General features: G+C 38.3%; 1 protein-coding gene across 38 annotated transcripts in view; it reads left to right on the forward strand.

The window, feature by feature from the left end:
- Window positions 1-12,376, forward strand: part of LOC140281575 (receptor-type tyrosine-protein phosphatase delta-like) — a 339,321-nt gene that overhangs the window by 275,543 nt on the left and 51,402 nt on the right. For all 38 annotated transcript variants that reach the window (XM_072376019.1, XM_072376023.1, XM_072376033.1 and 35 more), the window contains one exon: window positions 1,081-1,222. In XM_072376019.1, coding sequence (XP_072232120.1) covers window positions 1,081-1,222 — 142 coding nt within the window. The remainder of the gene's footprint in view (window positions 1-1,080; window positions 1,223-12,376) is intronic.

Below are 12,376 nucleotides of genomic sequence, written 5' to 3' on the forward strand. Positions count from 1 at the left end.
ACGCCCTGGTGCCTCATCTTCTAACAAAAACCCATTTCCTTTTAGAAGTCTCACAACTTCCTCTCTAATTTGCTGTCTGGCTTTAACTAAGAAAAAGGCTGTTTTTACAATCACCTGCTGACACCCTGAATGCCAACACTGCTGTAGCTTGGCCAATGAAATACTGAAGTGCACTGTTAACTAACTCATGCTCAGTTATACTGTGAACTTTGAAATGTTTGTAGGCCTTTGTGCGTTTGTGTGTGTGTGTGTGTGTGTGTGTGTGCGCGAGAGAGAGACCGGGGTGTCAGGCCTATCTTTATTGAATCTACCTCTATGCTTAAAAGAGATTGAGTTATGACACAGATCTTTCTTAAATCAGTGAGTATACAAACGTAGCATGCAACAATAGCTGAATAAGCTACAACGAACACCTGTTTGTGAACATTTTATGTGTCGTCCGTCCAAAACAGTCCTGTCTTTTGTACCACTTCCTCACCTCATGGTACAACTGTCCGTATCCAATTATTTAGCCACTTTTAACTGTTTGTGCTTGTTTCTGTCCCATTGACACAGACCAGTGTGATGCATTTTTTTCAGGGGATTAAATGTTAACTTTAAGAGTGGGACATATTTAGACTTAAATTTTACTCTGCAACCTAATATCTGAGAAAAGTGTCTCTGACCAACATTACCTTCCCCATTCTTAAAGTTAGTTAGACGCATTGATTGCTTTACTAGTTAATGCACAAAATTAATTAATTTCCTACAAGGAATCACAACTGGACATAATTGGATTTGATTCTTAGATTTATTTCAATCAAATATGCTCAATAACTACATATCTGTAAGTAATCTAATACCACACAGATCCTTATGTAGATTTTGTTTACATGGACAGTTAATATCCACAAATGTACAAAAAAAATCACTTCACTGTAAGGTAGGGGGCAGCTTTTGTTTCTGTTATAGGAAATACATCATGTCAGTCACCATCAGTGTTATCAGACTGTCTTTTTTCTTTTATTTTCTGCTGAAGGTCCCTCACCCATTGTGAACAAAAAAATCTCCTTTAACATATCCTGTCTCTCGCACCTGCAGGTGATTGAGTTCGATGACGGCTCTGGTTCAGTGCTAAGAATTCAGCCATTGCGCACGCCCCGAGACGAAGCCATATATGAGTGTGTCGCCTCCAACAGTGTTGGAGAGACGAGCGCAACCACCAGACTCACTGTTTTACGTGGTAGGTCCTGCTCAACAACCTCAAAAGAGAGTGGGGAAAAAAAAAACATGCACACAACTACCACTAACATGCATTTATCTCCCAGCTAACCCAGGTAAGGTTGCATTTATCAATTTATCAACTGTCCTTTTCTCGCTGAAGCTCTGCAAAACCAAACCTATTTTAAAACCCTGGTTACACTCACGTTGTACATCTAAATTGATAAGATTTAGTCCATTAGCTATTTAGCCAAATAAGTTTCCGTTTCTAAGTGACTTAAGTCATTTGCATACAGATTCCTGACACAATAATTAAGATGCCAGTTAAATTATGCAAATAGCCATCCTTTCCTAGCCTGGAGTGGTTTAATGAAAAAACTCAGCAATAATTTTCAAATCAGTCATTTTTCATCTCTGTACTTCAGCTTTGATATTCATTTGACCGTGTAGAAAATCAAGCAGTGTATTCTCATGTGATTAACAAGCATACTGTTTATTATTTAAAGCAGGATTCCAGGAGCAGGTTTAGTTGGTATCTCCCTGTGATCAGTGGCTCTTTTTTCTACAAACGTACTTTACAATCCAGGCAGGAAAGGTCAGGCACTGTATTTACTTCCACTGAGCAATGAGGACAGAAGTCAGGTGACAAATATCAAGTTGGATGACAGGGTTTCTTTCATAATAAGCAATGAGCAAAACTTGATCTTGATTACACACAATATTCCTTTCAAAAGCAAATTTGTGGTGGCCCTAAGCTCAAAAGAATGCATAATATCTTGCTGAAACATGACTCATTTGGCTGTGAATGGAGAAAATGGCTTTAGAATTTAAAAAAAAAAGCTTTGGGCTGCTTGAATGAGGTGTGCTCCATTATGTTTCACAATTACCAAACATGGCAAATGAGTTCCCATTGAGAAGGGTGCTTCCATCCTATAGAAAAAGGCTGGCTTTGCGAGTATCTGAACCCCCCCGCCCCCCGCTTCTTATCTCACCAGTGAGCCAACAAAAGGCCCTTTGCTCTGTCTCCAGAGGCCGATTGAAAGAGAAAGGTGGCACGTTCACATGCAGTTCTCTCCTGTTTACTCGGCAGCACACAGTGAGTGTGTGTGTAAGCGTGTGCATGTGTGTGCATCCTCTTACTCACATGCAATCCTGCGCACAATTCCTCTTCCCTTTCATTCTCGCTCAGTCTCTATCTTTGTATTTCCCTTTCACACATACACACACCAGCTGATAGCTGAGGGACGGATAGAAGCTGTTCCTCCCTGCTCCACGGCCTAGCATTAGCATGTTTATTACTATTTCCATTTTGCTTCTCTGCACTCTCTCCTTTCCCATCAATGTATTGAGAGTCAGTAGAGGCCTATCGAGTACAAAAAAATAGAAAAACAGGACCAAGCCTATTTTTTCTCCTCCTCTTTGGTCCAAAAGTTACTCACTGCCTTCCACAAATACAAAATCCCAGAAATATGAGGAATTCATGTAATAATGTAAGAATTGAAATATATGTACATTTTTCTTGCTATGAAATGCCAGGAATTCAGTGTGAAAGTGTCAACACTAACATGATGCTTAAAAAAAAAAAATCTAATAATTTATTTAATACAAATAATTTTACAATTCATCTTTGGATATCAGTTCTCACACTGGGAATAAGCTGAAGCAGGGCTTTGTGAGGGCAAAATAATGAAAAAAATAGTTGGAGAGAATATAGGCTTAACTCAAGAGTGCGTTACATTGTCTTTGTAAGACTCAAAGACAATAATTATGCTGGTTTGCAGTGACATACTGCAATTAAAAATAAAATAAAGGTTTGGTCTGTCCTTATAATCTGTAATTATTATTTATATTCTTCTTTGGCCATTTCAGTGAATACTTAAAGTCACAAGAGTGTGATGCAGGATTGAATAAATGGATAAGTTCACAAATAAAGATAAGTGCTAGTACACCAAGTAAAATACATAAAAAGTGACTGTTCATTTAGTTCATTTAGGCTCCAATGATCTGTGGAAATGACTGCAAAGCATCTGTTGTGGTAAGCTAGCCACAGGGGGTGATGCCTAATTCCATGAAGGAAAAGAACACTGCTGTAATTGCCATGTTATGAAGAGAGGAGACTTGAGGTGACAAATCCAAAGTACCAGGGGATATTAGTATTCGGATAGGCCTCAAACTTGATGGGAACAGCCATTAGTAATGAATTTCCAGGCTTAGAGAGGCGATTTGCATGAAAGGCGAACCCTGTAACGTAATGATGTTCTGAGTCAAATCTGCCAGGCTACGCCATGAGGTACGGGTTGTCTTATTGGTCTTTTTTGTGCCCTCTGTTTTGATTAACTATGAGATGACCCAACTCCTATGCGACTCATGTCTTGGAATTAGGCAAGTCTTGATTTGCGAGATATTGAGAATGACACGAAAGGATTGAAAAATGAAGAAAAAGCTCATTTTGGATCTCATGGTTAGAATATGAATCATATTTATTTACTTTAACTATGTAGTTCTAAAAGATACTATATTTGCCTACACATGTTCACTCGTGTCTATCCTATACCAATAGCATCTATCAAAAGGCTATGATAGCACAGTTGGAAATCTATTAACAATGAACCTGAAAATGTATCCAGAACACCTCTTGTGGGCAAGACTCTCTGCTAATAATAGTTCCAGTAGAATGATGTGTACATTTGAGTGCTGCAGTTTGTGATTCAGGCATGATTAAGGATTTATATTGCATCTTCATACTCCCATTATGCTGTCAACAGCCATTTCCTGTGCTCCACACACAAGTGAGCAAACTTGTGCAGCTGCGCACAACTTCACAGTAGGTGCAGAAAATGGGAAGCTGCTCTGCTGTAACGGAAAAATAGAATGCATCATTTCCATTTGTATGGAATGCCGCAACAGAGCAGTCAAAGTGCTATAGTTTTAGATGAATCGTTCCACTCACAACGAAAGGGTTTCTACACAATCAGTGATTACATAGAGACAATTCATGCACTCAATCTTTGGGAAAAGCTGTGCCTGCTCTAAATAAAAACAGAAACCCCTTCCAAACCGTGATGCCTGATATTCCTAAGATGTGCAGACTTTTCTGCACCACAAAAATGAAAAAGGTGAAAAGTTGATTAAAATACACCTTAATTCTTAGGTCCTAAATGCCATATTTCATCTGTCTGCTCTCGCACCTGTTCAAACAAGTGCAGAGTGCAAGATGAAGAAAAATTGGTCTGCATGCTCAAATTGCTTTAGAAGATAAATGCTGTGTCAGCTGTCTCAGACTGTTGGAGCAAATGTAGCACTTGGATAGAAGCAAGTGACCATTGTTAAATTACTGTGTTCACGATCAGTGGCTTGCAAAAAGGAGAGGAGGTAGCCAAAAGCTGCTTTACAATTCTTTGCTGTACTGGCAGGAGCTCTGTAAAAGGCAGGACCTGAGCTGCCACGTGGAACATTCAATTTTGTCAGAGGAATACATTTTAACCCACAGAAAATACTGCTTGGAAAATAAGATCACTCACTGCAGGAAGAGTTTTTAAACTTTTCTGAACACATTTTACACAAGAAATGCAGATTTAACCTCCCACAGTGTTTAGGACTAATAAACCTTTTTCCACTTGTCACTTTGTACTCAAGAACTACCAGTATTATGATCGGGTTGCAAGTAAATAGGTTGTCAAAATGTATCTGCATCATATTTTGATTTTCTATTTATCTTTTTCTCACTTTAGTCATAACATGTAGTAAAAACACCTGCACAAAAACCATTAAATGTCCATTAGATGTTCATAAAACATCTGCAGGCAGATTTATAGCTTTGGATTCGGCCAGTATCGCTTTAATGTTGATGTTCTCAATTCACTCCCTCATATGTCACAAAAATAAAGCACATAATGACAAGTTATTCATTATTTTAATTAAAACGATTACATTAACTGTCTTCGCAAAAATTGATGTTTTCTTGGAAGTAAAAAAAGAAATGGATATATTCATCCCTGACAAAACCTTTATTACTAACAGTGTGGTTAATCATAAGAGCCAGTCAGTATCTACATATTTTATATAAAAAAAAATTAAAAAACACCAGCTACATGGATGTTAGCAGTCAGCACAGTATGTGAGAAAACATCTGCTGGGGTTACAAGGTTTTTTTTACTGCACCATGATGGATGACTCTGCACATGTCGTGGCTCTGTGGCAATTTTGATCAAAGTAAACAGAAAATCCAAAATTGATAATTATTGATTCTGACAAATGAGCTATGCATTCCCTCATCCTTGTTACCCATAGATTCCACTATCCTCCACAGTGATCTCAGAGTACAGGATGTATGATAAGGTAACGAGTGATTTTACAGTGTAAATACTTTTTCACACCTTAGATTGTGTAAAGAATTAAAAACAAATGTGGACCTGAAAGATTTGGAAAAATGTTTTTCCTTTTGTGAAATCCAATAAATAAAAGTACAGCCTAAAACGTAAGTCAACATATGATAGTGCTCACAAGATCTTTACATTTTATTGGCCTATTAAATTATCAATATTACTAGTTGCCGCTCCCGTACATATTGCTAACAGGCTCAGTGAGGCATAATCATCCATTCTGATCCCTGATTTACAGAAAGAGTCCCAGATCGAGTGCATGTAAAATATTAATTGCATGAAAGTATAAATTGTACCCACAACATAATAAATTCATAACTTTAAGTATTTTTGTGGCCTAACCTAAAAAAAGAAACTGAAAACGTAAGTGTAATATGGAAATGTTTTTAAAACTTCTGTAGGACCTCAATTACTGAGCATCTCAGGCACCTCTTAACCTTAAGTACTGGAGAGATTACGAGTCACATCAGATATTTAACAGGCGGACAAAATTTGAATCATCTTCTCACGATGACAATGCCTCTATTTAGTAACTTGAATATTTGCCATGCATGCTGACCGTCTTTACTCAGTAACTTATACTCTGAAACTGTGTAAACCAAACACTTAATACCTGATGACAGTAATGCATGCAGCTGAGCAGAAATCCGTCAACAGGACGACACCTTGCACAGTCCCCCAATGGTCACCTCCCTGCGGTGAAAGGCTGGGCTGGTACCAGTGAACTTTATGGAATAATATGATGCATTTTCATTTAGGAATATTTCATTGGCCCGATGAGAGGCAACACAAGGTCATGAAATGAGGAGTGTGCAAGTCTGAGCCAGGTAGTCGAGGGGTGCTAATATTAGCAGCTTTGATCTTAGCTGCACTCTGAAGTAATTTTCTACTAGATTAACTGGATACTGCAGGGTCATCCTTAATGTATCTAATGATCTTGAGAAACTTCTCAAGCTATGTAAGTGTGCTTACTAATTAGAACCAAACAACTTTGGAGAAAAGTGATGTAGCAAGAAGGGCATGAGATGTCTCTACATCATTATATTCAGCATTGCAAAGATAAGTGTAGTGACTAATTCCAAGAGAATGGAAGACGATGTTCAGTATGCTTGTGCAATTCATCAGCTTTAAACCAAGTTATCAAATCATAAAACATGGCAACGTGGCTGTTTTCATATTAAACCAATAGTCGTCATCTCCCACAGTAATTTTTGGTGGAGAATGCCTGTCTGCTAAAGTTGTAAAGCCTGAAATAACCCCATTTTCCATTAGGGCTCTTTGGAAGCCAAAAGGTCCTCTCTGCAGGCTGTTTGCATGAATAATCTTGATACTCCCTTCTCCTGTAGCATGCTTTTAGCTATATGAATTATTGAAATTACCAGTTCTACGTTTTCCCTTTCACAGAAAGAAGACATCTTGTATTAAGTCAGTTTCTTCTGACATTTATACTGCACATCAGAATTGTTATCTTAGTTTGATGATACCATGTTCAAATGAAGTCCTAAACAATGAATAAAAGCGGCAACTGCCACTGTCATGTGCAGGATTCTAAAAGTGATTAAAGTTTAGAGGATTTTGTGGAGATATTTGGACAAGAGATTGAATGAAATTTTGTTGGTAAACTAAAGTTTAACAGACACAAGCACACCACTTTTAAACCAATTTTCATACACTGACTTTTCTGTTCCAAAATTATATGTCATGTGACGATCCACAACAAGACATCAGAAATGCCTGTTTCACCAAAATAACCCGCTTGCTTCTGAATGTGTAGTACACGAAGGTTAATGAAGCAACTCAGTGTCTCACAGTTTTGCCTTCTGTCTTTTTTCCTGCCCGGTAGGAAGACTCACCTAGTTGCTGATATTCTCCCGAGCCCCTGCTGGCTCCAGCTTCTGCTCTCTGTCTTTATAAGCTGCCTCTGCTAAGACAAAACAAATGAAACAGCCTAAATAATTCAGTTTTATTTCATGATAAATGTTGACATATCAACATATACTTTATTAAACTTTGATAAATCAAACATCATATGGTCATCCCTAGTGGGTGTTGAGAGAATGAATATACAATGAGTAAGCTTTAAACATAAAAATGGAACAGATGTCTGGCAGTATATGCTTCAAAGTGACAGGAGCGTTGGTGAAAATGGAGGCATCTCTAAGGAGATGGTAGTGCGTGGTTGTTGATATATTCCTTTCTACTTCCTTTTTATTTGTGAATGTTTAATGCACTCAAGAGGATCAAATGAGGGTTGAAGGACTGTTAAGAAAAAGCTAGAAAAAGGAGAATAAGAAGAGGAAGGTAAGTAACATGCATTTTGTGTAGTTGAGAGACTTCAAATGACATCCATTTTATGCGTGTGTTTGGCAAATAGATAAAAGCATTGTCAAATAGTGTTCGCCTTCCTCGGCTGAATATTACTAATAACAAAAAGGCTGATGGCAAATAAGATGACAGGAGCAGAGTTTTTTTTTTTCTGTGTGTGTGTGTTTTTTCTTCCCAAACTAAATAAATCGGGCTTGGGTTTAGGAAGTAAATGGAATCATTGCTCAAGGTAACGACCAGTAAATGGAATATGCAAAGTGGATAGCTTAAGAGGGAGCAAAAGACAGAAGGGAGAGATGAAGGGAGACAGAGGAAGATTTAGTGACTCCTAAATATACAGCATCTTTAATGTCTCAAATGAACTGGATAATACAGTGGCAACGTGAAAGACAGGACTGTAGGTAAGGGAGGTCTTGAAATCTCCTTTTATACCTTTGCCTGAGGTAATCTTTACTCAGAGCTGTACATCTGCCTGAGCTGATGTGCAACCAGAAGAGGGAGGGGGTATTTGAGCATAAATGGCGCTTTGTGCCTGGCTTCCTGCCTGCCTTGCTGCTTGCCCGGCCAGGCCTGTAGAGAAAGGCCCCTTCTCCGCCCTTCCTGCTTCATCTCTCCTTTTCATCTCCCTCTTTACCCATCCATTTTAGCACCACCCCTAAGGGGCATCCGACACTAACACTCCCTCTCTGCTTTCATTCTCTTCCTCCCACTCCCTTCACTTATGTTGTAAATGGAGGAATATCACAGCTAATCCGTCATGTTTATGAATGACATGAGGCCTACGGAGAGTTGGGGCGCCTTGCCAGAAGTGGTGTACATCTCTGTTGCCTGCCCTCCGCTTGGCTGATCCAATCTGCCCCAGCAGTGATGGCAATAAAAAATGTCTATAGGGGTTGGCAGGCTTGGAGAAACACTGGGCTGGGTCATTTTAAGGCTCTTTAAAATCATACCCCAAAACTTTTTCATTAAATTTTGTACACATTCTAACTTAAATCCCAGGAAATACTTTTCTATGAAATGCACTGCAAGTTGTAGACAAAAGCATTTCAACATGGTCCAAGAATATCAACAATATAGCTAGTCACATCGGAGAAACAAAGAAAAGTGGTAACATAAATTTGTTCTGTTGTTGTGGGATATAAACAGTGAGATATGCTTTTTTTTCCCTTAGTACAATCCACACAATTACTAGAGAATACAAATTATTTTACTAGGACCAGAGTATGATGAATTAGGAATTTTAGAACTAGTTCTTCAATGTCATTTAGAATGAGGAAAGCTCAGATTGTTCATCTGTGAAGGTTTTTCTGGGGGAAAAAGCCTGATGATTAATAAGATTGATTTTACAATGGTTCCCTCATAATCTCAGGCATTAGGTGAGGGATTTTTAATGACAAATAGGCAACATTCAATTAATTACACGATCTCAAAGAGGATTTATGGAAGAAACAATCAGTGCAGGGCAAAGGGGGAGAGGATGCCATTTTTCAACCAGACAGACTGCTATGAACCTTTGGTTTAGAGAGCTTTCTGTGCCTTCACCTTCCTCCCTTTAAGCATTGTTCCAATTCATCACCACAAGAGTTTTAAAGAACATTCCAGATAGTATTTCACAGCCTATTCCAACTTCACTTCTTAAGGCAACAAGGATAAAATAAAATTTTAGTGGATATTCAATGGTCCCTTGCTGTCAGGCCTCAGGTGTTAAGCAGTTTTCTCAGAGAGACTGTATTTGTTCAGCAAATTACTGAACAACCTTTTAGAGGTACCTAGCCAGTGAGACTTAATGCTACTTTGTGAAAGACTGGGAGTGTTTCTCTGAAAAGTATTACAATAAATTGAAATTAGCAGTTTGAACCAAAAGTGGCATACTCACAGTAATATTCATTACTGTGCTCTATACCTGGAGAATCAACTATTAAGCTAAACTGAAGCGCATTTTCCTCAGCCCAGCTAAGATTTTACTACTGATTCTCATGAAATTGCTATTTTGTGCACAAAATACAGTAGAAGAGCACTTTGCCAAAATATGTTTCTGGATTTCTGAAAGCCCTAATGTGGTCATGGGTATTGTTTTTCCACCTGAAACCTCACTCTACAAGATTTTTTCAAAGTGTCTTTACATAAAGCTTTCTCACAGACCCACTGATAAAAAAAAAGAAAGAAAATCCAAGGGACCACTGACTGAATGCTGTTTTTAAGCTATGAGCAGCATTGATTTTATAATGACTACAGAAACACACAGTCATGCTCAGTTAAGATGAATGGATCATGAGCTTCCCTAGCAAACATGAACTTTCCAGCAGTCTGCTACATACAAATGTGTAGTTTGACCTGCAAGTCCTGCAGAGATGCATATGCAAACCTACACTTGAGTGTCCTTTAGGCCACGTCATTCAATTAGATTTCTATTTCTAAAGTAAGGCTGTTGAACAGTGGCCTGAGACATATAATTCTGTGAGCTTTCACTTTTGAGCTCCTCAGAAGTCTTGTCTAGTCCCGGCAATCTTATAGACCACGTCAGTCTAAAGACAGGTCATATTTTAAAGCAGTTTTAAGGTTGACTCAGAGTTCAGCAGCCTTTATCTGGTAAAAACAATGCAGGAGGATACATTTCAGATTTGTCCCACACCACACAGTACTACAAGGGAGTGCTGAGCATTTTGTTTTCCATTATTGGATTACTTAAGCAATATCTACCCAATGCAGGTGCCAGGAGGCTTATTTGGGGAATCTGGCTCAGAGGAATCTCTCGGGTAAAACCTAATCTTATTTAGACCGGACAACACATGTGCCAAACAGCACTGGGATGTATCTATGAGATAAATACAGGCTTTGGATTCTCTGAGGGCATTAAGGAAAAATTTAAACATCTCAGTTCCTCACGACCGCTACTTTATGCCTTAAATGCCAAGGGTAATCACATTCACTTGCATCTTGACTATTCCAAGTATTCTACCCAAAGCAGTGCTGGGGCAATCATTTTCTGAAAATGGAGATATGTATGGAGTAGTATTCTTTTTTTTTTTTTTTTTCTTTTTTTTTTTTTAAATAAACTACACCACATCTAGTTCTACTGCGTTTCTGTTCAGTGCACAGTCCCGAGGCTGCCGACAACAAGGAATGGAAATCATAAATCTTTTTTTTGGGGGGGGGGGTGTTGTAGCTTATGGGAAACAGAAAGTCAGACAATGACATTTGACTTCACAACAAATATGTTATTTGTATATCTTAATAGAATCAAGTTAGAAGGAAGAAACAAGTGTGGAAAGGTTCAGCACCATATCCTCAGATGTGAGGACTTTCCATACAGTTCAGTCCATGTAACACTCAAAAACTCAAACTGCTGCTGCAAAGCCAGAGAGGGGATGTAAAGCTTTCAATGAAAAGTGAGGGAAAAAAAGAGAATGAGATTGTCCTAAACCAGTGATCAAAAATGAATGTGTGGAGTCTCCTCTGCAAACATTTATTAGAAGAATGATGGATGGAATGTTGAGTAAAGCTGTGGAGATCCAACTTTGAGACTGTTCCACCAAGCTGCGGGTAGCTGATAAAGTCAAGGGTGGGCACAGATTTAAAACCTGTCAATCATTAGGTGCTAAACTGTAGAAGTACACTTTTTTACCACAGCATAAAGTGGACCCTGTAAATGGAGCAAAGAAATCAATGATGAAACAGAGAGTGGGAAAGAGAAAAATAGAACAGATGTCGTCATAGAATTGGCACAAAATGGAATTGCTGCCTTCCTTTGTTAATCAAGAGCTCTTACGTTTGGTTGAGTAATTTTGTTTGTGTGAAAACAAAAGCATAATTAACAGTTCCCTCTCCCATGCCAAAGGAGGAAAAAAATAATAATCGAATATGTCAGTGGAACAGGAGCTGAACAGAACATTTGTTGAAGAGGACAGGTTGTCTCTGAGCAGATGTATGAACTCGGCTTGCAAAAAAAGAAACAAAGTGAACAAATTATAGCAGATATTGTTTCTCTGTTAACATGGTCTAAATAAACAAGCTCATTTTAGAAAAAGAAAAATTGTGAGCATGGCTTTCTTTTCCCTTTTTTTATAACCTCTGAAAACTTTATGAAACAGTCAGTCTCGACAAGCTAATGCATTTGCTCTTGTATTCAGTAAAACCTGTGTGATTAACACGATAAGCACTTTCTGATCTCCTTTCTCACTTCTCCTGGATTTTTGAGTGGAAAGAGCTTTAATCAGTGTCCCTCAATTTCAAATTATAGGCTATAGGGTGGTGGGAAAAAATGAGTTTGGTTCACGCTGCTGAGAAAAATAAGCACTGCTGTCATACTGCAAGGGATTTTCCCCCCTTTTTTGTTGTTTTTTTTTCCTGGTGTATGTTTCAGAAGAAGCCAGTGAGAATAAGACTGATTTCAAGCTGGGAAAAAAAAAATTAGTACAAAGGAAAAAGCATTTCATAATGTCATGTAACAGTTTCAAACTTGGCTTCTG

The sequence above is a fragment of the Leuresthes tenuis genome, unplaced genomic scaffold, assembly GCF_036924035.1.
Source record: "Leuresthes tenuis unplaced genomic scaffold, fLeuTen1.0.hap1 SCAF_22, whole genome shotgun sequence".
Lineage (NCBI taxonomy): Eukaryota > Metazoa > Chordata > Actinopteri > Atheriniformes > Atherinopsidae > Leuresthes > Leuresthes tenuis.